The sequence below is a fragment of the Dromaius novaehollandiae genome, chromosome 5 (assembly GCF_036370855.1).
Source record: "Dromaius novaehollandiae isolate bDroNov1 chromosome 5, bDroNov1.hap1, whole genome shotgun sequence".
In the NCBI taxonomy this organism is placed as follows: Eukaryota; Metazoa; Chordata; class Aves; order Casuariiformes; family Dromaiidae; genus Dromaius; species Dromaius novaehollandiae.
Genome location: NC_088102.1, coordinates 47,425,561 through 47,453,066, shown reverse-complemented (window position 1 = coordinate 47,453,066; position 27,506 = coordinate 47,425,561). Strand labels below are relative to the sequence as shown.

Genomic DNA, 27,506 nt, shown 5'->3' with positions numbered 1-27,506 from the left:
TGTTTTTTGTATATTCAGGTGCTTGCTTGTCCTCTGTTATATATTACAATGCAGTGGAATGCTCGCCTGGAAATTATTGTACTTTCAAATTCCCAAACCAAAACTTTCATTAACCTGTTTTCCTGGCTGTTGTTATCCCTCGAAGTGCTAAACTTAGTCACTGAAACAGCAAAATAAACTGTTGATAAGAAATTATTTTATTTCTAAATAACAATTTCATAAGTATTGAAAGTGCTTGGAAATATATGTATGAAAAGAATATATCTGATTGCGATTGAAGTAGTGGCTCTCCAACAAGGTAGTAGCTGCAAAAAATTATTAAAATCCGTGGTTATTTTGCCCCACTCCCCAGTGCATGCTGCCCCTCTGTGATGCTGCCCCACGCACATGAGCAAAAACCAAAGTTGTCTCAACTTGGCCTTTGAATGTCTGCTCGCTTCAGCTATTGAAAAGATGCATACTCAATAACCTTTAAAGTACGTTGAAGCGGCTTGGGTAAGTGATATAAAGTACAGCAGCTTTTCTGGTGAGGAAACTACTTTGCAGCCCCGCCACAGCGCAGCCCCGCGCCTCCCCAGACGGACCACTGCAGGGAGAGTGAGGACGGGAGATCGCCCTCGCAGCACGTATGGCCCGGTGGGATCTGGGAGGAAGAAGGCTCAGTGCCGCTGCCCCGGGCCTCGTAGGGCCTCGGCATTTTGCGCCTGGGACAGAGCTGGGCTTTACCGCGGCCTAGGGGAGCGAGACTTGTGAAGTTGCCTTTAACTCTAGGAAAGGCCAACTTATACTGCTGCTTCGCCAACATGGATAAGTTCATTTATATAAATAATATATACAAAGTATAAATACGCTCCCTTGGTACTCGCATAGCGGCTGCTGCGGCTGCGCTGCCCCCGGAACGCCAGGCGCGGGCTGCGGTGCTGGCGGACGCGGGGGGTGGCGTGCTGGGAGCGCAGGTGCCGGTGGTGCTGGGCGCTTCCGGCGGCGGCTCCAGCTGGGGCGACATGTCGGAGAAGCGGCGGCGGGCGCGGGTGCAGGGCGGCTGGGCCAGCGCCCCGGCGGGCCGGCTTGCAGGCAAGGGCGAGGGGGAGGGCTGCTGCCTCCGCAGGAAGGCGCTCCGGAAAGCGTAAGGCCGGCGAGCAGCCGTCCCTGTCGTACCTCGTGTCTCAACGACGAGCAAATAATTCCTGTCCGTCATCGAAACGGCCCTGTTCCCTGAGAAGGCAGCACTGAAGAAAGTTGCCTTCGCGTTTTATTTTAGGCTCTGCTTTCAGCAGACTGACGTAGAAAAAATTATCGTCTGTAGATGTAAAACAACTGCTGGGGGATGGGGGGGGGATCAGAAAAATGTCTGAATCTTGACGTGTGAGCTGAGAAAGTTTTTGTCACTTTCTCAGCTGAGCAAAATAGCAGACTAGTACCTGTGAGTAAGTCTGGGTTTCCGAATGCCATTGCAGCTAACAGAATGAGCAGGACGTGCCTCCTGGCTGCTTTTTCCATCTCTACAGCGCGACGTACAGCGTGAGACCTGTGGTCTTGAGTGTTGGTCCAGTATTCCTAGATAACTAAAATGTTCAAATCAATTTTTTTTAAGTAAAACTTTTATGTTTGGACAGGTTTATTGTTTTGGACACAGCATGTAAGTTAAGCTGTTTATATAGACGTATTTCTAACAGGTAAGTGTACTGTCCCTCCTGAGTTTGGACAGATTGAGGCAAACAGGATTTGGCTGAACCAAATGTATTTTTTACTCACAACGCTTGGATGATTTCCTTTATCTTTTTGCTATAAAAATATTACAAAATACAGAATGACACAGTTAAAAGAGCTAGACTTAACACCACTGATCTGCATGACACTTAAACCAAAAAAAATCCCGAGGCAGAGGATTGCTGTGCGGGTTCTAATCGTGCACGAAAGACAGATGAACAAAGAACCAGGTTCCAGCTGCCGAGTACAATATATGTTAAAACTCTGATTTCTTTGGCAATTGAGCACTCCAGGCTAGCTGAGTTGTTTTGTCCTGAAATACCTTAGCCCAACTATGTTAACTCTTGCATGTAGCCAGGAGCTTTGGTATCATAGGTGGAAATATTTCATAAAGAGTTTTTTTGTTTGTTTGTTTTTGTTGAGATTATGAAACTCTGATTTTAAGACTTTTCCCACCTTTTGAACCACTCAGAATTAAGTTTTTACTTCACCTCTACTTCAGGGTGATTTTTGCGTGTATGTGAACACTATGGTGGGGTTTTTTGGGTTTTTTTTTGTTTTTTTAAAAAAGTGTTATGCCCGGGCTACTCTTTCCTACTTTCTGTCCAGTTTCAAAAACTTGTTTTTTTGCTTATCTTTTTGCTTCCATAAAAAGTTGCAGAAGAAAGCAGTTTAGCTGCTTGGGAAAACTTCTAATGGCATGTGATGGATGTTTGTGAAAAATTGAAAGATTCTAGATTTCATCCTTCCTGATGAAAGCATGGTAAGGAGGGGCCACTGTAAAGACAAAAGTCATGGGGTGTTAAAGAACCTCCTGCAACACCAAAGTCAATCCCTATTATAGATGAGCAAGTTACATAATCCCTTTCACATGCTGGTGAAAATTCAAGCAAGATGGGTTATTAAAAGGAGTCAGAAATTAACAAATTGATCTTTAAAACCTAGTCTTAATTTTTGTGAGGCACAGAAATAACATGGTGATGCTGCTAAATTTGTTTTGAGCTTGGAGGATATACTGGCATGCATTGGGCCACACCTGGGAAAAGGGAGGTAAAAAGAAGCAAGACTAAGCATGCATTTCTTGGAAAATGGGGTATGTATGCATATATGAAGTGCATAAGTTTTGAGTTTTCAGTTTGAGCAAACTTAAGTGCTTTAACCTGTAATTCTTTTATACTGTGAACACGTTTCCTGAGTACTTCTCATGTAGAATCATAATATGCCCTAATGCCATGTTACACACATTTATTTTTACACTTTCATTTTTTTCATGATGAATTTGAACTTTGCTTATCCCTTCTTCTTTCACTGTTTTTAACTTAGTGTAAGATAACATAAGGCAGTGCCTGCCTTCATTGTAAACTTCATTTGGTGGGAATTAATTTAAAAGCACTTCTCATTTTTGCTTGCCTATGATTAACAAATATATACATATATAAAGTCTCATTCCAGGTTCTGTGGAGTTTTAACTGTTATGTAGCATAGGTCTGGCTCTTCCCTGACATTTCTGCCAAGCAGAGGGGAATCCTTCAAAAACAAAGAATGATTACATAAGTTCTTCCAAACATAGATACTGGAGTTTCCTTATGGTGATACTCTAACTTGGCTCTTTTGTATGATCTTGCCATTTCATGTGATTTTTTTTTTTTCCCCCCTTCTTCATTGCTTTAGCACCTACAGCACCTGTGGCCAGGAACCTTGCCCCTGCAGGCACCAGACAGGCCTGGATGAAGAAAGACCAGGTTGACACTCAAAAGCAATTTGTCTTTGAAAAGCCATCAGAGGTAAAAACTTAGTTATTAGCAGAATCTCATCTTTTATTAAACTATGAATGATAAACTGAAAAATTATCTGGCTTTGAGATTATTGTCTAATGCTCAAAAACAAATGAGAAATTCAGCTGTACTGAACTTTTTGAGGCTTTTATCCCAGGCAGAATTTACAACCATCTTGCATGGTAAATAAAGTTGCGCTCCCTCTGTTTAGCTTTGAATTTTGAATATTCATTCCATACCTATTCATAACCACTTATTTTTCAGGAGAAATAAAAGAAAATGTTCTGGTAAACATTCAGAATGATGCAATGTTCTAGCCATGATTTGAGCTCTGTTTTTGTGTCAATTGGGAAATCAGTCTTACTTGTAACGGGGAAAGAGAGTGCTATTTGTTTTCTAGACTTTCCTTTATGGCCTGTCAGCAGATTGAAGCGGATTGTGCTCTTTGCAGTGGGAAGGCAGTTTCTTGCTTTTGGAAGAGTCTTGAACAATTCTTTCTAAGCCAGAAGTGTTTGCTAGATTGTCTTCTTGGCTCTGTAGTACTGGAGAAGCTTGGGGAAGATTCTTTTTTCCCTGTGACAGAGCCCTGGCAGCTAGGTAATATTAAATTCTCACCTTCTTGCTTGCTCATTTCAGTACCTCCTTGCCTCTCAGTACTTAGCTGAAGTCAGAGAAGAGGAGCATAAACCCCTGAGACAACCAGCATGATAATCCAGGCTGGACCCAATGTTTGCTTTCTGTTTTAGTGAAAAAGGTTAAACTGTCTATTACAAAGCATAGCGATCTCTAGCTATTCAGAGAATTTAAAACTAGCAGCTCCTGGCTGTTCAGTCTGTCTTGTGTTTTGCTTGTTGTGTAAGGCTTGAGATTTGTTCATCCTTCCTTCTATAATTGCTCTAGGCTTTTCATTCGGTATGTGAGGACAGGCATTTCTTGGTTGCAATTGAAAAACAGCAAGTATTGTAATAATCTGAGTAATTTAGAAATGAACTTTCTTTAGGGGGCTGTTGATAGTTAAATTCTGCCTGGAGCGGTAGTTGTCTGAGTGTTTCTGAGTGGGCTTGTCACTGCTTCAGAACTGTCAAAAAGTGTGTCTTTCTCACTGGTGTTTCCATGCTGGCTGTGGTTGAAACGCAAAGCCTGATGTTTCCATGCTGGCTGTGGTTGAAACGCAAAGCCTGTTCTGCCTGGGGTGGGACTGGGACCAGCTTCTAAACTGTTCAGCTGTCGGGAGTTACTGGAGATGGCAATTAGCTCTGTTTAACTAGGGCATGCTACTTACTTAAAGGTTTAATTTTCACCATGTATTGTCTTTTTGCCTTCCAGGTGGAACGCAAAATTCCTGATGCAGGTGTGATAGAGTGAGTATACTGCTGTCTTAACTGTCTGCCTTGTGGTTTTTCAGTCCTACCAGTCAGTGGGAATCTGCTTAAAAAAGTTCCTTCTTCACTTGTAGCTGCCATACCTTTGAGAATAAATTTCAGTATGAAATGTGGTGTCTGGACTTTCGGCCCTTTTATTCTGATCAGACTTTATAGAGAGTCCATGTCTGTCTTACTAGTTTGCACAGCTTTGTGTAAGCAAGGAGGAGAGAACACTTGAGCATTCTAGGATGATAGATCTGCAAACGTGTCTCCTTTGGTTAAACATGGACATTTCTCTAGAATAGTCTCTGTGTTAACTATACTGGAAGTTACTTACTGTTATCTAGGAATATAGCTGGTATGGCGGCTCACACAGCACTTACTTTGAAGGATCAGGAAATCACTTACTAGCTGCTAGTAAGTGCCATGGTGAAGTTACATATTCATATGCTGTAGCCTTGTGTTGAAATAAGGATCTTAGAATAAACTTGACATGATATGAGACAAGGTGTAGTGGTGGATGAAGAAGTTACAGATTTTGAAAAGTAACTTGAGTTTGGTCATCTCAGAGTTTTCTTACTGAGGGATTCCTAAGAGGTAAGTTAGAGATCTTGAGTGTCATTTGCCTACTGTTTTCACTTTAGGGGATCTGAAGTTAGTTTTTTGTAGCTACTTCACATATGATGCTAGGTGAGTGTCTGTGCAAAGCAGGCTTAATTCAGATGTGGTATTCAGCTGCCCTTGCACTTGTAGTGTGGTAGTGAACAGTTCGTTAAGTATGAACCATTTTTGTGAGAGGCGCTTCTGTCAGGATTCATGAAAAAAATATTGCTGGAAATAGTTAATACTGCAGAAGCACATACCGATTGTAACAAGTATTCTTATATTTTAACTTTCCAGTTTGGTGTGAGTGATAAAGCTCTGTGTTCTTTGTTTATTATTAGTAGTAATGACATAGTATTTAGGTAAATTCAGGGTGTTAAAAAGCGTTCTGAAAGTTCACTGACCTTTCATTTGTTCCACTTACCAATTTAAAAAATGCAGAAGAAACAAAACCCTGGTGCTATTCTAGTCACCACAATATGCTGTAGGTATTTCAGTGTGGTTTATGTTCTGAATGCATGTGCAGCATGGCAGAGATCACAGAAGTTTCTGCTTATTCCTCTTACGTGCAGCACAGCGTAACATACAGTTCATGATAATCTGTTGAGTTGGAGAGCTCTCTGAGGGTGGGACAAAGCTGGAGAGTGATAAATTACTGTATGGTTCTAGGCAGAAAGAGCAGTCTAAAGTTTGGAGCTAGCTTAGGAGAAAAATGAGACAGGTGAACCAAGCAGTTAGTGTAAGAGTAATACTTCACAGTAATGCAACTGGTAACAGAGGGAAGAACAATTTATCCCCTGTATCAGCTACAGTAGTTAAACCAAATTACAGGTATGTGAACAATTTTTATCTGTGTCTCACAGCCTGATGCACACTTCGCAGTGTTAGCAGAATGGTGGTACCTGTCTTCTGACTAAAAGCTGTGGGTTTTGCCTCTTCAGTTAGACTCATGCTGTAGGCATACCTAAAAATGCAAACATAATGTATTGAACAGAGTGCAGTCTCTATGATTGTTGCTTTTAGAATACTAATGACATCTCTCATTTACTTATCTCTAGAGCCCTAAAACTGTGTTTTGAGCCTTGTTGAAAAGACAGCAAAAGAGTGAGAGGCAGGAAGTACACATGAACTCATTTGCGTCTGTGCCCTCCCTTGCTGCCTTATTCTGACCTCTGATTGTCTCTTCAAAACATTATTGCTTCCCTCTAGTAGTGCAAAGCTTTTTTTCCTTTTTTTTCTTTTTTAAAGGCAGCTTTCCCTGATGCAGACTTACAGCAATTCAAGCACAGCTGCTGAGCTGTAAGATCATCTCCTGTTGTTTGTTCATCTGATGGCTATTTCTTTTCTACATCCTTAGCAAAACTGGTGTGTACGAGCTGAGCAGGCTACCAACAGGCATTTCTAAGTAAGTGGATTACACATTTTTTGGAACTTGTTACTTGCTGCTGCAGTGATACTTGGCATACATGAGATTCTGAAATCTCGTGTCCACAGAGTATCTTGACTCTAGCAGGTATGTGTTGTCCCCCTCCTTGTATATTCTGTTTCGAGTAAATCTGGAAGCAGCAAAGAGGAGGACAACAATGAACCTATTTAACAATTAGTGCATAGTGCTTCCAGCATTTTTGCCAGGAATATGGGAAAGGAGCTATGTCCATTTTGTTTCATGCTCCGGGGTAAGTTGCTACTTCATATTTGGATAGGTGTTCCTACGTTAGCAAGTGCATGATGTCTGTGTTGTATAGTTAAGAGCTACCAAAACTTTTAGATGTAAATTGGACTTGTTTTAAATTAATGATAATCTAATAAAAGTATTTAACTTTAGGGAAATGAGTTGTCCCTTTTGCTTAAATGCTAAAATATTACAGCTTCAGGACACTTCATAACAAAACCTACTAATTCTGCAATTCTTACTAAGTAAAGTGTATTTTATTTCACCTTGCTGACTTAGTTGCACTATTGATATTAATCTTTTTTTATGAATTTGTTAGATTTTATCAATATTGTAAAAAGAAAAAAAAAGCCAAGGAAATAATAACTTGTTGTACATTTATATTAAAGTTTTCACGGAGATTCCTTTTGAAACTGTGAAGAAATCTTAATTTACCAATTTGAAAACTAAAACTTTTCATCAGCTAGGAAAAGACAAATGATAGGCAGCCACCTTGGTTATTCTGCCTTTCTAGAGTTTGTATTTTCATCTGAATTTCAGAATTGTGTGTGTATAGTATGTTGCTAGAATATACACATTCCTGGAATGTTAATAATCATATTTTGCATCTCTTTTAACTATTCTTGTTTGGATTTCTTTGGAGCGTTGAGTACTCATCTCACAGATGTTCAGTCCATCTCTCAAACTGCAACACTGTGGCCAGAATTTTTGGATGCTTCTTATTGCAGTCTATATATTTTGTTTATATATCCATTTTATATTTAGAAGAACTGAAAAGGTCAAGGATATGGAACAGAAGTTAAATACTCTAAGCTTCTTGGCTTGGAAAGGAGATGATAGGATGGCAATAGTGTTAAAGGGCTGTTAAATACCGAGTGGCATGGAGATGGTGAATAAAGGACGATTATTTACTTATGTGGATTATTGTACCATAATTAGGGGTATGAAAATTATTTTTTAGATGGGAAGTTAAAAACAAACATAAGAATGCTGGGTTTTGCACAGTACATAGCTGATTTGGGGACTCGTGGATATTGCTGATGTCATATGTTTTTATAGTTGAAGAAGCAATTAGACTTACTTAGTGAGGGAGAAGACCCATCAAGAGCTGTTAGCATAGTCTCTGCTTCAAGAAGTCTTTAGTTCTTGAATTACTAGAAGAGTGTATTACTCAAGTATGTATTACATTGTTGTTGCTACCTTCTGTTCTTTCCTTAGCATCTCCATCTGGCTGTGCTCAGAAACAGGTTGCTGGGCTCAAATGACTTTTGGCCTGATGCGCTACAGCTTTCTTATCTCCTTTGGGAATTTCAGAATATTTTATCAAAACCTATATAGAAGTGGATATTCCTTCCTTCCTTTTCTTTATCTGTGGCTCTGCTTTCTTAGGATTCATTTGATTCCTGACTTTATTGACTCAGAACAAGCAGACTGGATATTTGAACAACTCCTCCAAGACATACCCTGGGGTCAGAGAACTCACGTCAGACAGGGTAAGGGTGTGTGGACTAGCTCTTCAGGTCATTCCCAGGTTATTTCTGCACCAAAATCTATGCACTGTCTACCACTGTTTTCCATTTTATGTATTGCCACTCCTTCACATGTTTCCTTTCTGGTTTTCTATGCATATTTGCAGAATGCTGCTGCTCATTTTTTCTAATCTGTATCACCATGTTCCCATTCCTAATTATACCAGATCTTTCCAAATTCAAGTGAAAATTGCCTGTGTTTCTTAAAAATCTTTGAATTTGATTGCCTCTTCTGTCATCTCTCTAGTTCTTTTTCCCACTGTTTTTTTGTCTGCTCCATCTCTTCATACTGTCTCCCAGTGATGTTGCAAAAACTGTGTTCTTTCAGATTTTTGTCACTGGAAATATTTTTTGCCTCTCTCAATTAAACTCCCAGAAGAGCATGTTTCTTTACCCTTCTCTTTGCTTATTAGTTCCACTGTGTAGTAAGTGAAGAGACTGCTATTCTGGATTTGTTCGCTAAGGGGCACCTGTTCTAGACAAATCGCTCTTTTAGTCAGGAACAGGTATAATATATTGAGTCGTTACCAGTCAGAGACGGCAAATTTTTTCAACATCTGTATTTGCTGGGTTGTAACAAAAGAGTGTTACTTATCAAATAAGAGAAATAGCTACCAAGACAGTCTTTTCAGAAGTTGAAAGTACTTGTACTTGATATTTGTATTACACTACAGCACATATGCCTGTTTGGCAAAATCTTACTTTGTCTGGCCTTGCTGCATTCTGCTTCTGTAATATCCTTTTGATGTTGCAGTCCTTTCCACTTCATCCTTTCCAGTGCGTGCAAATTATGCTAGTTTATTGAGCACTGGGACCAGGAGAATATAAAGCAACCCAGAATTATAAATGAAATTTCAGTTTCACTTTGCATCTTTAGCTTGCCCGGTGCCTGCCCTATTAGCCATAGGGATGAGAAAACTGGTGTGGTTCCAAGGTTTCTGCAAGGCAATCTTTGTGTAGAGACCCTAGAGCAGAACGCAAGGCCTGCTTTTTTCATTCCTTCGCTAGAGGTCTTTATGCAATGTTGAGGGCCTTTAAGGAGGCCACTTTTTAACTGTAGGTGAGTGGATCGTCCCTTTTTGAATATCTTTGATTAAATTTCTTGAAGAATTGCATCTTTCTCTTTTCAAGCCCTTTGATAAGGCAACTGAGAAAGTCTTACTGTTTTTATTTTTTAGAGGTATCCTTTGAGGAGCCAAGACTTACCTCCTGGTATGGGGAACTTCCTTACACATACTCCAGGTTGACAATGCAGCCAAACCCTAATGTATGTATATGTTTACAGTTTCTTGTTATTACAATATACAAAGAAGCCCTTTACAAAGACTGAGAGATAAAAATGCCCTCTACCCTCTATTTCTATGTAGAATTCCTGTCTGAATTTCATTTTTGATCAGCAACAGATGCTAGTTGAATGGGATGGATGCTAGTGGAACGTGCTTCATAAAATAATTGTGACGAGTAGATTTATTTGGATGAGCATGATCTAGTGGTTATAAAGGACAGGGAGTTATCACTACAGAGTTTGGTTCAAAGCTCTGCTGTCGGGTCACTTTGTAGTTTTGACAAAACTCTTAATTGTTTTGTGACTTATTCTACGCATCTTTATATTGGAGACTGCAGTACGCAGTACTGCATTTTTTTAATGCAGAGATACAATACTAAAAAGTTTCCTTTTCAGAAACACTTGAAGTAATATTGCTTTACTGAGAATTTAGGCATTCTGTTGATTCCAGTGTGAATGTGATGGAATTTGCACACATGACCTGCCTGTTCAGCAACTCCAGATCATAGCGTGTAATTTCCCTCGCTATTTTGGAAGGCTTAGAAACTTTCCTTCTAAGTGACTTGTTGATGTTTTGTTCATGTTCAGTCAATCTCTTTGGCTTCCAGCCTGTTGGCCTGTCTCTTGGTATTGCTTTGTTTGGAATTTCCATGGCAGTAGACTGCGATGTCCTGAACCATAAATTAAGTGTGACTAGTAAAAGCTGCATAGCATGAGACAGAAGTGTCCGAGTCCCCAAACTGTTGCCAAGGGGGTACACCTCCTAGTAAAGCTCAGTTTGGGAGAAGTGCGAAGGCACTAACAAGAAGAGTTAGGAAGACTTAATAGTCTCAAAAATACCATAGTTGGAAGCGTGCAGAATTTTTGGTGGAAAAATAAAGCCATCGCTGCTCAGAGGTTGGCTGGTCTATATCCCCTAAATTCACAGTTGCAATCCAGTTTGCATAAAGTTCGGAGTTAGCACTCACTGGGCCAATGACTTTTTTTTTTCCTCATCCAAGAGATACAAGGGCTAAATCAGTCACACAGGTTGATCTTTTATCTCCTCTTTTTCTGGGAGAAGGAATCGAGCAGAAAGTGAGATGCACCGGCAAACTCATGTAGCTGGAAACTAGCCCTGCCACTGTCTAGAAACTGCCGAAAGATCAATACCTGGGATAGGTCACATGCATACACCCTGACGTTTTACTCTGCTTTGTAGGTGGGAATTTCTGCAGCCTAGAAGAAACAGTAGGTGGCATAAAGAGCATAATCCTTACCTGTAGAATAGGTTTATATCACATAAAAATATGCTAAGGGGAAGCAAATATAATTTAATGCACAGCTTGGCCAAAGCCAGTTACCTGCCCTGAACATTTGATCTGCAGGAGTAATTAGCTTTTTGTTGCCCCCCCCCCCCCCCGGCTTTTTTTTGTTTATTTGGTAAGACTGGGTGTGATGGTAGCACTGCTAAGTATAATCCAGTGCTAGTGCTTGAAAGAATTTTGGTATTAGAAAAAAGCTGCTTTGTAAGCAGTGATGTAGTTGGTAATGTACTAAAACTTTATAACAAAATGACTTCAATTGTTGCAGGTTTATAACATTAAATAATGATTTACTTGACTGAGTTATAATACAGTGTGCATAGCTGCCCTAGATTATGGACACAGCAATGTGTTACCAAAGGAAAGGATGAGATTCAGGTCCTGCATCACTCATTTTATGAATCACTGAAAATTTAAAATGTTGTAGTCAAAGCCTGAAGAGATGAGTTGGGCTGAGCAAGCTATACTAATAGAGCTGGGAACAGAGGCCAGTGTTGTGACAGTGTTAAGCCATCCATTGTCTCTTACTCTGTGTCAACAGCTGCAGGCAATGCAGTGTGTCACTGAGTCACTGATCCCTACTTTCTGGATGCATTGTGCCCACCAGCAATGGCTAACATAACTCAGATATTAGCAGACCCAGGTGTTAAATTCCTGTACCTTGGCCAGGAGATTAAAAAAACATATATGCATAGAAGAAGTTGTACAGTTTTTGTCCCAGTTAAGAAGTCCCAGTGTTTATCCATGGTCAGTTCAAGCAGATTTTACTGTATCTACTTTATCACCTTTCAATTAATTGGGGTAGCTTGTCATGTTAATATGAAATGCAGCCTGCCTTCGTATCTTCAAGAGATGATTTAGCATTGAGCCATAGGTAATATGAGCATATTTGGCAGAAAGCCTGTTCCTCAGCTTTGCTAAAAATATGATCAAAATTGTATAGAGGCATTTGTTTGGCTTCAGGTTTGTTGTGGTGAAAGTGCCGTATGTTTGTTTCTTACCCACTAGTAGTTTTACCCTTTTGTCTAATATCGTGATGTTATCCTCTGTTGGTAAGTTTTCATTATATTTATCCTATTCCTGTTGTGCTAATTACAGTGGCATCCTCTGCTGACTATGCTAAAGGAGCGCATTGAAGAGTTCACCGGCTATACCTTCAACTCTCTGCTCTGCAACCTCTACCGAAACGAGAAGGATAGTGTTGACTGGCACAGCGATGATGAACCATCACTGGGAAAAAATCCTGTCATTGCCTCTCTCAGCTTTGGTGCTACCCGGACCTTTGAGATGAGGAAGAAACCCTCCCCTGTGAGTGTTCATATCACAGCAAAAGAGTCTTATAATCACTACTACATGTAGTATTTTTCCTGTGTTTAGAGAACTTAATAATTACTAGAAGTATTTAAATAATGTTAGTAATTACTGAAAACACACCATAAGTTCTGTGAAATAAGCACAGGAACTAAGCTACCTATCTTATGGAATGTGACATCTTCAGGTTTGGAATGAAACAGCTGTATAATAGTGTGCAGCAATGTAATGCTGCAGTGAAACTGCAATCTGGGGATTCTGCCAGAATAAGGGTCTTTCCAGTTAGTTAAAGTGAAATTAGTGATATTCATGGTGAGTACTTCGAAGGACTCTGAACAGAATTAGGAGGGGGCTTTCACTGTGTAAGTGAACAGAGAGTTGATATCCTCCTCTTAAGATCAGTCACTGCATAGTGTATGTGGGATGAAGAGTAGCTCTGACTGTTCCTTTATGTTAAAGTCTTCTTAGTGCTGTTTGTGTTCTGGCTTGTGAGAGTTAGGATTGAGACACAGTGAACAGTGGGAAGGAGGAGCTGATTTCTTTCCCTAAAATATCAAGCTGTTGCATCATACTTCACAGACTAAACTGAGATCACAACTTTGATAGGGGGTGTGTGGAACATCCTTTCAGGAATTAGCTGGTTATTCTGTAGAGAATACTCTTGCTAGATAAAATGCTGTTTTGGGGAATGCTATGTTATAAGCCATCTTAACACTTCAGTCTTGCAACTCATGACCATCTGAGCAGGACATCCTTCTTTGGATGTTTTTTCTGCGTGTCTTCTATCATGTGGTGGTACTGTTACTGTGAACCTCAATGGTGAGAATTTTTTTTTTAAACAAATATATGTATATATATGCAGTCTGAAAAGCTGCAATCGTTGAGAAGTTTGTCTGCTTATGCTGCTATTTACTCTGAATAAACTGATGCAGAAAACAAATGTGTAGTTTATCAACCTATTAGAAAAATGCCTGTGCAATGAGGTAATGAAATTTGCCCATCAAGAATTACCTTGGATCACATAGTTGTGAGCAGCAAAGGTCACAATTTGAATCAGAAAACTAAATTTTTATTTATTTTTATTTTATTTATTTATTTTTTTACCAGTTCTTCCTTTCTTAATTTGTAAATCCTTTGTTGCCTAAGGTGAGTTTTATCCTGTGGTCCCTGAACACATGAGATCATGTAACCAGTGTTTTGTATCAGTGGGCATAGCATGAGCAAGTATCCTTGATGTTGTAATGATAACTAAATGTCAGCAGGAAAGTTCATTCCTGTGGGTAACTGTCAGTGGTACTTGGATTCATTTCTAGAAGTGCATGTATTCCCTCTGGATGGATCACAATTAAGGCCATTGAGATTTCAGTACAAACTTGCATCTAAAAGCAGAGCCACGTTCTTGATGTCTATTTATTTTGCTTTCTATTTCCTGAAAATGAACCCTCTATAAGCAAAGGAGAAAATTCAGTCTGTGCCTTTACTAATTGGCCACCTTGCTTGACCTGTACTGCATGATTTATTCCTTTTTCTTTCTGAGGTGGACGATTTTCTACAGAAGTACCCCCTAAGCTGTCCTCAGTATTTCTTATCTAATATTTCTGACCAGCTCAGTCTCATTAAACATGAAGTATGTTCCTTTTGCAAGTGTGACGTACCTGTTTCTAAGGTATGATCACCATGTGCAGAGTGATCTTTGAACAAGTTGCTATTAACTGTATCCTGTGCCTGAAGGGAACTTGTACTTAATTATACAGCACGTTAGATATTCTTTGCACATTCCAAAAGCCTGCAATTTTCCTGAGAGCATCCTATGACACTAGAAGCTCCGCCAAGTGGGAGTTACAGGAGTTTCTGATGGAAATTACAACCTTTCAGGCTGTACCACCAAAGAAGTAATTTTCATATTCTATTGCAATATAGCATGCTCTCTTTCTTTAAGATAAAGTAAGTGCTGACTGTAGATATTTGAAGTTACAGGAATAGGAATGTAATTTAGAGACAGGGGATGCAGATTAACAGTCATCACAGGCATTCAGGCTCTCTAGTTGTATAGTCTGCCAGTTTTAGTGCATCAGATTTTCCAGAATTAGCCTTTGCTGAGGAAGGAAGGAGAGAGTAAGTCATTTTTCTCTCAAAATCCAGCTTCTCTGAGGGCCAAAACTCTAATAATTTAGATTTGAGAGTTTTGAAGGCCTTCATAGCTGTTCTTATAAGTCCTTTTAAGTATTTAGAGATGAAAGGTGCCATGAAAATACAAGATGATAAATACTGTAATAGAGGCACATCATAGATGAATGGTACAGGGAAAAAAAAATCTAAGCAACTGTCTGTGTGTGATCAAGTGCTGGGTACAAAACAGCATGTACAATTAGTCAGTTAACATCCAATAGAGCTATTGAAAAATACTAGACTGGGGTTTTAGAGACTGCAGTTTACATTAGTAACCATGCAAATATTTAACATATTTCTTGAACTGTGCATCAACTTATTAGTGATTAAATGCCTATTTTTTCAGAGAAAACTGCAAGGAAGACCAGTGCTGAATTTTTTTGAGAGCATGTGTGTGAGGTTTTGAAATTTGTCTGGAAGGAATTTGACTCCTATTCAGTTTATATGGGCCACTCACACCAGGAAGTCTTTTTTTTCCCCCCTTTCCTTGTATGTTTCTTTGTGGCAAAAAAGGAAAAAAAGATATTTAGGTGTAAGCAATTTTTTTCCCTTGTAAATTGTTCCAGAGTGGGGGGGAGGAAAGGTTCAGTCCTCTGCCGGATTTCTTTTCGGTGACTACTGTACTGTGCAAGTGTGCATTATGTACTAGATGGTAAAGGAGCTCAGAGACATGCACAGCCTATTTGCATCCCCATCACAAGCATCCCTTGTGCCTTAGCAGCAATAATTCCTACGCATATTTAGCCCAGTGCCTGTAAAAACACAGCAGATGTGTTTCAGAAGCAAATCCCCGAGTGGAATTGCTCCGAAGCCTTCCCATGGAAATTAACATGATGCTAGAAACTTCAGCTTTACTCACGGATGGGTTTTTTTCAACATCCTTTCTTCTAAATACTACCTTCTTGGTTTGCACGGAAACCAGGAGGTGGCTGCTTTGTTTTGGAGCTATGATTCATAAACAGTTCACACACGATCTATTGGTTTAGTCAGCCAGTCCTCTCATACTTTCCAACAGCATACCTGTCACCTCTCTATTGCTCTGTCCTCTTCCTGTTTTCCCCAAGGCCCCTGTTTTATTCTTACATGTCTTAACTGTTCCACCCGAGGGTAACAGATTTCACTGTGTTAGATGGGTCTTTCTGACACAATCTTACTACTATTTTTACTGCTGCTTATTGCTGTTTAACTCAGTGAGACAGTGCCAGCTTCTCTGATTAGGTCCTTGGGGAAACTGAGTGTCAAATCCTAGTTAAAGGGTGAGGGGCTGTATCTAATGTTTCGGTAAGCTCCCATGTCCCGCTTGGAGCTGTCCTGTAGCAGAGGTCTGGGTGTCACAAGGGTTGGCTTGGTGCGATTGCCCAGCTAACCTCAACGTGAACTGTGACTGGAGCTGGCAGTTGTCAGGTTGCTGTTCTTCCATCGGTAACCAAGGAAACTGATGGATACTGGACAGGGGGAGGGCTTCGTGCATATTTTAGATAATAGCAGGATGTTCATGTCCTTCAAATGAAACACTAAAACAAGGTCCTTTTCTTCTGTCCTTGGGTAGCTGTTCTCACAGAAGTTAAAGATCTCCTAGTACTTTTGAGCAAGAGTAGAAAAATAACCTGTGGTGTCCTAAGAGGCATAATTCAAGAAGAATACAGGGATATATGGAGCACAGTAGAAATTGAGGCTAGGATCAGGACAAGGAGGGCTGAACTTTTTAGAATGGCATGAAGGAGACTTGAGACAATTGGCTGCAGAGGAGGCAGCTTTGTCCATCAATATTGGCAGGACTTGAGCAGGTGTAGAAAAGTAGAGAGGAAGATGGAAGTGCTTTAGAGATACCATGACTCACTGATATGTGCACTTACAGCCTGCAAGGCCAGCTGCGGAAAGACTGAGGGAGTTTAAAGACAAGAAGGCAAGTTGGTTGCGTGAGGAAACGGCAATGTGACGATGCACAGGAAGGTAGATAACCATTCTTACTGACTCCATAAAGAAGAGAGCTATAGTGAGGATTTCATCAGTGGTGAGAGTAAGCAGGTAATAATGCAAAAGTACTGATAGATGAGACCACTTTGTGGAGGTGGTAAAAAGGGTGTTTTCATAATTAGTGGTAGAGGAGCAACCTGGAAAAAAAAAAGATGCAAGCAATATGGGAGTCTGAAGAATGAGATTTGACATTTTGTAAGAATAATTCTTTTGGCTCAAGGAATAGGTAAAGCAGAAGACTGGAAGTTAGTGCGCTCAAGCTGGGCTGCTGGCTTTAGCCTTGGCAAATGATTTCACCATTTGCATCTATAACTGCATTATTATTTATACGTCCTTATACTGTATGTTTTCACTTACTTTTCTTTATAAGATGCTTCCATACTGTCCAGGGCCCATTTCCTACTATTATCTAAATAAACTTGTCTGAGACTTAAAAAACCAAACTTAAGTAATTGATATAGGTTGGAGAGGTACATTGCACTGTAGCAACTATTTGATGAGGACATGGCATGAATATTTTACAAGACTTCCAGGAACAGATTTTAATTCCATTGGATGAGTTCAATCATCTATCTAAGTGCTCAAACAAGCTGAGGCCATGTTTACCAGCAGTAAATGCTGCTTATAGGTGTGAATAAAATCTACTAGTTCTTTCCTCTTTCTTACCTTTTTGATCCTTTGATACCATTTTAAGAAAATAGTTGATGAAGTTCAGGAATATTTTTAAATATTATATTCACTGTTTCCCATCAGCTAAAGCTGAGCTCTCCTGAATTGCTAGCCAGTTACTTGAATAAGAATAAAAAAATGTTTTAACCAGTTTACTTGGACAGTATATAATTTGGATTGTATTAAATGTGCAACTCAAAATTATTAGAGCAGTAAAATACTAATACACCAAGAAGCAGACCAGTTGCTTTACTAGACCTTTATTTTGGAAGCAGCTGGTTTTGTAATATGTATATAGAGTTACCAAGTGACCGTATAAAAGTTACTTCATGCATTTCATTCCAAGTTTATTATCAGTGTTTACGTGGTTTTATTTTTTTTTAACCTCTTTAGAAATCAGGAATAGTCTTCTTTCATAAACTTCTTGAATTCTGAAACCCAACTGGGCTTCTCATCTGTCTAACACCAGCTCTAGAGATAAAGGTTCTGAAATGAGGATTTGGTGGACAGTGTAATTAATTTCATGTGAGATAGAGTAAAATCTTTTTGTGGCTAGCTTTAATTGCTCTGAATAACCAATGGACAGGAAAATTTCTTTTTTCTGAGATAAACTGAACTCAGAAATGTCCCATTTAAAAGGGGTGGAAACTGCTGTTTTTACATACTGGCTTTTCTAAGCCAAAAGGATGGTTTCTCCTAAATCACTTATCTTGCAAGATTCATTTCAATCAAGATGAGCAAGAGACAAAGAGTTCACTGTTGTCTGGCCACAGAATGAAATCCTGTAATCCTGTGAAATCAAAACCAACCATGCAATGGTATTTCTCTGCTCTTCATTAGAAGTCATGTTTCATGCCTATTTTTGAAATTATCTGCTAGTTTTCACTGAAGTTTAAGAAAACATTTTTGGCATTACTTCTAATAGAGCAAGATAAATGGCTAAGAATTCCAGAAACTTTGAAATGTTTTGCAAATGGGCATTGTCTTTACCAAGAAAATATTAGGCATGATCCTGAGTCCCTTCAGCACTCACTGATTTCAAAGGTTTAGTGAGTTTAACTGCTGGAACAGCCTCAGGCCTTTGGGCATCACCAAGGAATGCAGAAATCCAGTATTGCCAGCCAATACTGCCAGTTGCACTAGCAGTATATGAATAGCCTCATTCTGTCACTCCGAAACAAATATCTCGTCCTGGACATGAACAGAAAGTGGCAAAGGTGCTAAGTCAATTATATCAAGTGATGCTTTTTAGTATTGGGAATTAATTGGACTCCAGCCAAACTCATTTACATTTTAGAGGATTTGCACCATGTTCTTTCTGCTTCTGTCTTTGATTTTCCTCCTCCCCCTGCACTAAGGATTGTTCTCTCCCAAATCTTTTTTTCTTTAGTTCCAAGACATAATTTATCCAGTAGTTGAGACTTCACCTCATTATTTTGAGCATTCTGTGCAGCTCTACAGTAGTTCATGTCTTAAAAAAAAAAAAAAAAAAAGACTATATCTTTTTAAAGAAAATGTGTATCAACTTGGATCATTCCAGAATTAAGGTTCAAGGAAGCTGGTTAAGATTTTTGAAAATGTGAGTTTTTCTGAAAGCAGCAAAATGTGTTGGGTCAGAGCTGTTAGGTGTTCTTAGTGGCTCTCAAAATACCATGTCTGCCTTTTATGACCACTTACATTTTCTTCCGACTGCCCTGTCTGTGCATTGCGCTGTTAGTTTTACTGAATAACTCAAAATACAGGTAAAGCCTGGGGATCTTGTAACCTTTGCTTCAGCTTCAGAAACTTGGGGCTTTGGTCAGTGTTGAGGTAACTATACCTCCTGCCTCAAGCTGGGTCAAAGCCTACTGTGGTGATTCCATTTCCCGAATCTTAGTTGTTCCATACTGTTTCCAGCATCTTTGGAATCTGCTTCTGTTGCAAGTGATGTGAGTTGTGACCTCCCATCTTCCCCCTCGAAGTAAGGTTTCATTTTAAATGACAAATGTGACATGCCTCTCTAGTAACAGATTTTGTTTAATTCAGTCTGGAGCAGTTGCTCTCTTAAGCTGGATCTGAAATAATTGAGTGTTACTTCCTCCCCAAACACTCGGCAAGTGCAATTTTAGGAGTAAACCAACCAAGAAACTGGAACAGAAAAGATACTACTTCACTAATAATTAAAAATAAAAATATTAGAGGGAAAAAAACATGTGAAGCCTCTGTTCAGCACTTGTCTGTAAGATTTATGGTCCTTTAAGGGGCTCTGTCATGGTTTAGAAACCAAAGACCTGGCCTAATTATGTTTCTCTTACCTGTTTGTTGTACCTCTATATTTCTGGCTTTTCTTTTGTGAACAAATAACTGATTTGGTGATCTCTTTAGAAAAAAGCCAATATCTCTGCTTCTAGAGGTGACGGTACGGTAACAAATTTGCGTTCAGGCTATCTGTTCACTATATGTAATATACTCAGAACAAGGTTAACCCTGTACATGTACAGCTCAGTCCTTGAGAATGAGTGCTTGTCATGCTCCTTTTCCCCGGAGGACATTTATTACACAGTTTACAATTTCAGGCTGTATGTGGCTTTCTATAAATTAAAAATAAAAGATCCCCTGAGTCCCCGCCTTTTAAAGACCAATTAAAATATTTTTCCTAAGTCTCTTCCCCGCCTCCCCCACCCCCACAATATTTTATAGCTGATTTTCTACTTGAAACATCCTGGAATTCTGCATTTCAGGGTTTTGTTTTCCACTCTTACTGGACAGCTTACAAAGCTGGCAGTAGAGATCTATAAAAGGCAAAACGAATACTTCCATTCTGTATTTGGGAAAATACTGGTTTTCCTATTCACATTTTAATATTAATGAAATAATCAAAATGCCAACTCCAAGTAGGCAAGATGTTAAATGGAAGTTGCCCAAAGTAAATATTTTAATTTCTGCAGTCTTAAATGATCTGTACCTAAGAGCCTTAAGAGCTGAAGAGCTTGCTGAGCCATTGATGCTATGTTTAGCAAGTCCTGGAATATTGCAAAGACTGGGAAAAAGTTAACGTGCTGGTGTGTGTGTGTGTGTGGTGTTTTTTATTTATTTATTTTTTTTAAGATGGGGGGCTAAGTAGAGCCTAATTCACTACTTGTTTAATTGGATGGTTAATTATCAGCTCAAATCACATTTGTTCTCAGGTTTAAAAGAAAAATAACTGCTGAAGGCTAAAATCAGACAATATTAAAGGAGTATATACACCATTAATACCTGTCCATATGGCTTTTTCATGAGGAGATTATTCTCCTGACTGACAGAGAACTGTGTTGGCATAACAGACTTCTCTAGCCAGTTAATTCAGCAATGTGTATCAGTCTGATTTAAAATTGGAAGGGATACTGTAGAGAAATAGAGTTACTATTTCCTCTGTGTGGCATGTGTGAAACCACTACAGCAGTGTTACTACATCCAGTCATAGTACTTTTGCTTTAAAAATGTTGTAGATAATCTCAAAGCTTAAAGTTTTACAAATGATTCGTCTTCTAGCATAGCAGTCTGTTTTGCTTAACAATGACAAAGCTTAAGAGGACTTGCTTTACAAGTTACTATAGGAAAAGGAGATTTTTTGATCAGAGTTTTTCTTTATCTAGCAGAAAATACTATACCAAAATGTAATGTCTGGAACCTGAAAGAAGGCAAATTCAGAATAGAAAGAAGATGCATATTTTTGATGAGGTAGTTAACCATTGGAGTAATGGTTATTATTGCAGAATATTTCCACGCAGAACTCTTCAAGTCAAGAATGACTATGCTGCTGAAAGATTTGCTGTCTCAGTCCAGGATTTTGCACTAGGTATAGGAACCAGTTGTTGAACTTTGTCTGTGTTGTACAGTCGGTGAGATGCAGTGGCTTCTTTCATCCTTTAAATGCTCAGCTCTTGAAATCTTTATGAAATATGTTTGCAGAGAGGTTTAGTTAGACTTTCTTGTCTAACTAGTTTCCTTCTCTCCCTCCCAGTATTTTAAGGTCTGCTAAGGAGGACTTGGTGTTCTACCAGAAGCAGTTGCCCACTTCTGTTTCTGATGTTTCTTTTTAGGAAGAGAATGGAGACTATACTTATGTGGAAAGACTACGAATCCCACTAGATCACGGGACTCTACTGATGATGGAAGGGGCTACCCAGGAAGACTGGCAGGTAACAATTCCTTGGCACTGTTTATGTGCTTTACTTGCAGTACAGTTTTCTAAATATGCACAAGGCACTTCCATAGAGACATCGGACATTCTGCTTGCAGTAACACAGTATTTCACGACACATTGATATTGCTGTTCACCTCATTTCAAAGCACCTACAAAAACAATGGGTTTGCATTTCAGTACTAATTGATATGATAGGAATCAGCTCATATGCAGATGTTCCAGCATTTTTTAAGTTCAACAATGAAGGTTTCAGCCTGCAGCTGAAAGAGCAAAAGCAATTTAGGAACCAGAAACATAAACAGTTGCAACTTCACTTAACAGCCCTACAGTAATTTACAAGGACCTTTTGTTTTTAGTGGCCCTCAGCAGTTGGAACATGAATTTTTTGCCTTACCTTGATGTTTAGAAAAGTTAGTAAAATCTCTATCACAGGAAATGAAGTTACATGGTTTTGTATGTTGTGTGACTTATCTGTATTTTAAATACACAAGCTCATGTTTTTGTTTTTGTTTTTTTTCATACTGTCACTTACAGCATCGAGTACCTAAGGAATATCATTCCAGGGATGCGCGGATAAACTTGACATTTAGGATCATTTATCCATAATCTGAGGGAACTTGAAATTGAAGAAGCACTTTTTAGTGCATTATTGGATATAAACCCACAACTGATCCAGAGCCTCAGACTTGCTACAAATTTAAAGGCAGCCTTACAGAAACAGAGTTCTGTCAAATATCTGATGGAGAAAAGAATGGATGTCATGAAGATCTCTCACAACTGGAAACTTACTGTGTTATATGGACAGTGCTGTTTTGTCTTCAGAAATGATATGGTATTAGATGATGCTAAATCACAGACTTTAATTTTGAGAACAAATAATGATCAATCTTGCAAGAATACAAAACACCTGAATATAAAGATCTGAGAGATACCAACTGGAGCAGAAAGATTCAGTGAGCAGTTATTTTTGCACCTTCTCTTGTCTTCTCTTTCTCCCCTAATAGTGATTTATTTTCCAGTAAAGACAAGACAGGATTCTTTTATGTAAAGCCAGCTGTATGTGTGCTATGTGTGTAGAAATGAGAAAGCTGTGCTTCATGATGATCCCTAAGTATTAATATCTTCACCAAGAACTAGGGCCTTGCTTTTCATTTGTAGGTTGCAAAGCCTTTCCCAACAAAGGAATCAGTTTTGTCATTCATATAATTACTTGCATTATACTAATGCCTAGTGGAACAGAGGATCAAGGCTTCCCTCTGCTATGCACTCTGCAGTCAGATTTTGTCCTCACTATTTATCCATGCAGACAGGACAGACGAGGACAAGGAACAGAAACTCCTTAGCCAAGTCTTATCTGTCTGGTCCAGGTTGCCCATTGCTTGAGTATTAACAGTCTTCCATCCCTGCTGGCTTAAAACTGCCATAGACAGGAAAATAGAGACAAAGAGATCAAAAACATTGCTTTCAGAATTTGTTAATAGATTCTTAATTTCTTTTTGTGTATTTTTTTTAGCACAATTAAGCTGTGGCTTCCAGTGATATCAGGTGGGACAGGAAGTGAAAATCAGGCTTGCACTGTCAAACTGGACACCTGGAAGAATTGTCTCAAAGATTTGAGCCTAAATTAGTATAACCACACTGTAAGTCAGTGCCAGTCTGGTGCTACTATCAAAACACTGCTCCTGGTCAATTCATACAGTGTTGAAGAATGTTACTCTGAAGGATCTCTCTTAAACTTCTGCTTATACAGAGAAGCAAGCAACAGCTGAGATGCAATTCTAGGTTGCCTTGCTGGAATTGAAGTTTGCCTGACGCAGATATGTCTTACCTGTTGTTGAAGCAGGTGATTGCTATCTCTATGTAAAATCAGATATGCTATCTACATGGTTAAGTTTTCACTACAGTTAAATAGCATCCTTTATATTGGACCAAAACATAGGTTTGGTATGTGTTCACTTTCTGCCTAAAGTAGGACCTGAACACACACAAATATTCTATGCCTTGTAACACATGAACATTGTGAAGCAAGGTAAACGTCCCTCTTTAATGTATCAATGTAGTGCTCAGAAAAAGTCTAACTTAGCCAGTATTTGCTGTAGATTAAAATAGTTACTTGATGAGGACAGTCAAGTTAATACTCTCCTATGCCTATGTTTTAATATTATTGGTGACCTAAAGGAAAGACTGTTGGGTCATTTTAATCCTTGTACTCTAAAATTGGGCAGAATCATTTCCTTTGTGTATCAAACAAATCTAATAGCAGCTTGTCTACCTAAAGCACCATTCAACCTTTGAAATAGCTTATTCTTCTACAGTGAATGAATACTGTTAGGAAACTTACTTCATTATGTAATAATGTCTTTGCTTTAAGCCCCGTTCCTATAGAAATACATTTATAGAATGTTTCCCTAATTCCCTGTGTTTGAAGCTAAGATCTGGGCCCTGTGATACATCTCCTGAGAGTTCGTGTGGAAGTAGGCAGGCATTTACTCTCTTTGGGTAACTGGTGCTTTGTACAGGTCCCTGTATATATACCTAAGTATGGCAGTCCTTGCCGAGAGTGTTTTTCCGTAACCAAGCGGCAGTGCTGATTTCTCCATGTTCTAACAAGGCAACGTTTTAGCTTTGATCAGTTCATACAAGCTACACGTAGCATGTTTAAGAAGTCCCGTGCACTGCTGCAGCCTGTGAGGGGGAGGAGCAAGAGAGGTTTTGATACGCTGTGCTAAGAGCAGTCATGCTGCAACAGGGAGTAGGAGATGGGGGTTCGTGGGAACCTTTTAAACCCCCAAACCTCCACCTACGGAAATGGTAACCGAGTTGAATTCAATGAAGGTATGACAGCTAACTGAGGGTAGGAGGCTGGTCTTGTTGAAGAAAACCAGTTTTTCACTTTCTTAGTTTCAATTTATAACATCAGCAAACTGAGTTTTAGTTCCTACTTTGCTTCCTTTGAATGGGGAGGAGAGGAGGGTTCGCCCCAAGAGCAAAAGGTACGCAGGAGAAATGGTGTATACCTCGGAGCTGATGAGCCTTGCAGTGCTCTCCTGGATTGACATCCTTTTGGTGCTGGCGTCCAAGTGCTGCTCTCGCTCCTGCTGGCTGTGCTGCTCTTTTATCACCCGCTGAGAGCGGGGAGAAGGCATGTGGTGTCATTCCTCCTCCTGTGCCCAGTGCCCTGCCTGTGAGGGGAACAGTTGGTATGGAGGTCAAGTTTCTTTATGCAGCAGGGAACTTGCGAGCCCTTCCTTCCTCCCCCCACCTCCTCCCAAATAAGCCACCCAGCCAGGTGGTGGCCCATCCCCCCTCCTGCCCTGCCGGAAGGGCAGGAAATGGCTGGGGGCTGCAGAGATTCCAGCCCACATCTGCTGCGGAGATCTTTCTACAGGGACATTTTTCTCATTAGACATAACTTTGTTCCTTGCTGGTGCAAGTACGCTCACGGTTCTCAAAACGGATGTCTGCAAAAGTAAGACTGAAGAAGTCCTAATTCTTGTGGTGTTTTCATGATAACTAAAGACTGGATTTTTCACTAGAGGACCAGCGAACTCGAAAATTTCGAGTACTATGTTTCAGCAGTTTCAGCTGTTGGAGTCAAGTGCATAGTCTGACATGTATTTAGAATGGGAAATACACAGTCCTGTTCCAATGTTTAACTCAAAAATAGCTGGAGGAGGTTTTCCCCATAATTTTACAGATTTGAACACTAAAAATCCTTTAAAAACAAAAAAGTCACCATAAAGGCTTTTTTCCAGTTATGAGGCTGGCTTCTTCCCCAGGATTGTTTTGACAGTACAGAAGTCCCAACGAAAAGCTTATTGACAAATGTTTAAACTGAGAATCTATAACATTAACTTAAAATAAATATGTTAGAGGTATTTTGTTTATTTGAGAAAAAAAATATATATGCAAAGGATTCAGAAAGGGGTTTTGTTTAGGTGTTTTGTTTTTGCTGTTATCAACAGTCTTGAGCCCATACGAGCAATTGGAACAGGTATTAGAGCTTCTTAGCCTGCAGAGCACCTTTGAGTTTTATTTTCCATATTCCCTTGTATTTTTCCTGTCTTCTCCGAATTGCCTCTCTGAGCCTTTTCCTTTCCCTCTCTTTGTTACTTGTTCATATTTGTCTCTAGTTTCCTCTTGCATGCTCCTCGCTGCAAGTGTGACAGTACTGTTTATGTGGAAGATACAAACTGTGCTTTTACTTTTTCTCCCCCCTATTCCTTCACACTGAAATGTTGTTTTCCAGCAGAGTATTTCTCTCTTCCAGAGAAAAGTGAAAAATTGCATTCTTCAAAACTTGTCTGTGGTTTTCAGGAAGCTTGAGCCTACCAGTTCCCCCCAGTTAAAATTCCCTTTTCCAAAATAGCCACCACAACCTTTTCCAAAACGTAATGGCCCTCAGGCTTTTGATGATAAGGAGCAGAGGACTAGACGTTGTCTCTGTAAGGATGGCTTGTAGCCTGTCACCCGCAAAGAACAGGCAGATTGGAGCGGTTGTGAAAGGGACAATGACTGGCACACAAGGTCATATTGTCAATAATATAACCATTCATTTATTTAATACTTATATAAATAATAACATTATTAATGACCCATATAAGTATCAGGAATCTTTCTGTCTCTACACTACCAGCAATAATCATTTAACCATGGAATACTTGAATATTCAAGCACAAACTCTTAAAGAGGTTAGATTATATTTAATTAAATATTATCTAAGCACTTTCCATTTAAAATGAATAGCAAAGTTTCATCATTTCTCTGTTGTATTTCTCTTTCAGAAAAAATCTGTATTTAGGATTTTCAGTTTTGATCATCTTTAAAGCCATAGATAATTTTATTTCTTGTATGTCAGATTAATTCCACTTGTCATGATTGATGGATTTAGTGTAGCTACCTGAAATTTGCATCTGACAATAGTAATTTAGAAAGAGATGGGATGCCAGGAAGGGGTTAAAACCCAGAATTTTCCTACCATAATATTGGCAGAGTACAGATATTTTTCTCCTGGGGTTTAGGATATATGAAGGGTGCTGTGAATCCGCAATACCTCCTTGTCAAGTGCTGGCACTACTGACTTAGCTAAAAAGCATTTAACACCCACTTTGCCTTTTCTGGTCGTAAACATTTCCAGACTGAATATGAAATCTGCCTCACTTTGTTTTGTTTTTACAGCACTTCTTTTAAACGCTTAAGGTTTCCATAGCAACCTGTGCCATTTGTGTAAATTGGAGCTCACCCGTTTGTCCTCCCTACACCTAATTTCTGCTGAGATCTTGCAGGTATCATCCCATTTTTTGGCATGCCTGGGAGTGACTCCTAAGTATTATATATAGTGGCTTAGCAGCAGATCACTATAAAAATGTTGGCCCTTCCTGAAGGGTCATTCACTCAGCAAGATGACAGATGTGCTTTCTTGCTTGCTGAGCTGTATGATTTACCTCATCCTTTTTTTTTCTGTATAACATTCAGTGCAACTTTGGATAGTTGTTGCAAGCGCTCTTTAAAAACAGGTCAGATGGCAGGTCTTTGGCTGCTCACACTGGGAAGACGTCTCAGGATAGCTAGAAGGCCTTGTTTTAAATTAAGGAAATGGGGATTGTAATGAAGAATTTTAATCGGACAAAGAATCAAGGCGGTCTGTTGCACAGTCCCTGTCATTTGAGTTAGATTCCCCATCACAGAAAACATGGGAGATTTTGGTGGCCAAGCAAGACTAGCCTCTGTCTTGAGATCACAAGGGCTTGTCGGGATACTGTATTCACTTGATCCAGAAAACGCTCAACTGAAAGATTTCTGCCTACAGCTGCTATGTGCAACTGCTTTGCCATTTACATGAGGGTGTTACTCTGTATCCCTCGTCCCATGGTGAAAAGACAGTATAAACCCACAGTGAAGAGTGGGTTGATGATGCAGCTAAGCTGATCTACGAGTTACCTCCGCCAGCCCTCTGCCCCTGGACGTGTT

At 39.5% G+C, this 27,506-nt stretch overlaps 1 protein-coding gene across 4 annotated transcripts; it reads left to right on the top strand.

The window, feature by feature from the left end:
- The first annotated feature begins 947 nt into the window (after positions 1-947).
- On the top strand, positions 948-22,476 carry ALKBH3 (alkB homolog 3, alpha-ketoglutarate dependent dioxygenase). 4 transcript variants are annotated; one of them, XM_026093236.2, is made up of 9 exons: positions 948-1,074; positions 3,382-3,494; positions 4,812-4,846; positions 6,810-6,857; positions 8,514-8,617; positions 9,832-9,920; positions 12,341-12,550; positions 21,433-21,531; positions 22,071-22,476. In XM_026093236.2, exons 1-9 carry the CDS (start codon positions 1,005-1,007, stop codon positions 22,140-22,142), a joined length of 840 nt encoding a protein of 279 aa, XP_025949021.1. In that variant the 5' UTR covers positions 948-1,004; the 3' UTR covers positions 22,143-22,476. The 4 variants fall into 4 exon arrangements, 3 of the variants coding, with proteins under 3 accessions (XP_025949021.1, XP_064368829.1, XP_025949023.1); XR_010389423.1 differs by lacking the exons at positions 948-1,074; positions 22,071-22,476 and adding exons at positions 1,081-2,803; positions 16,581-16,750; XM_064512759.1 differs by lacking the exon at positions 948-1,074 and adding an exon at positions 1,082-2,803.
- Positions 22,477-27,506: the final 5,030 nt, after the last annotated feature.

Coding starts and splice junctions, on each gene's coding strand:
- ALKBH3 (XM_064512759.1), top strand. CDS start 2,731: ATGCATTGGGCCACACCTGGGAAAAGGGAGGTAAAAAGAAGCAAGACT. Junction 2,804..3,381: donor TGCATTTCTTGGAAAATGGG/GTATGTATGCAT, acceptor TCATTGCTTTAG/CACCTACAGCACCTGTGGCC. Junction 4,847..6,809: donor CCTGATGCAGGTGTGATAGA/GTGAGTATACTG, acceptor CTACATCCTTAG/CAAAACTGGTGTGTACGAGC.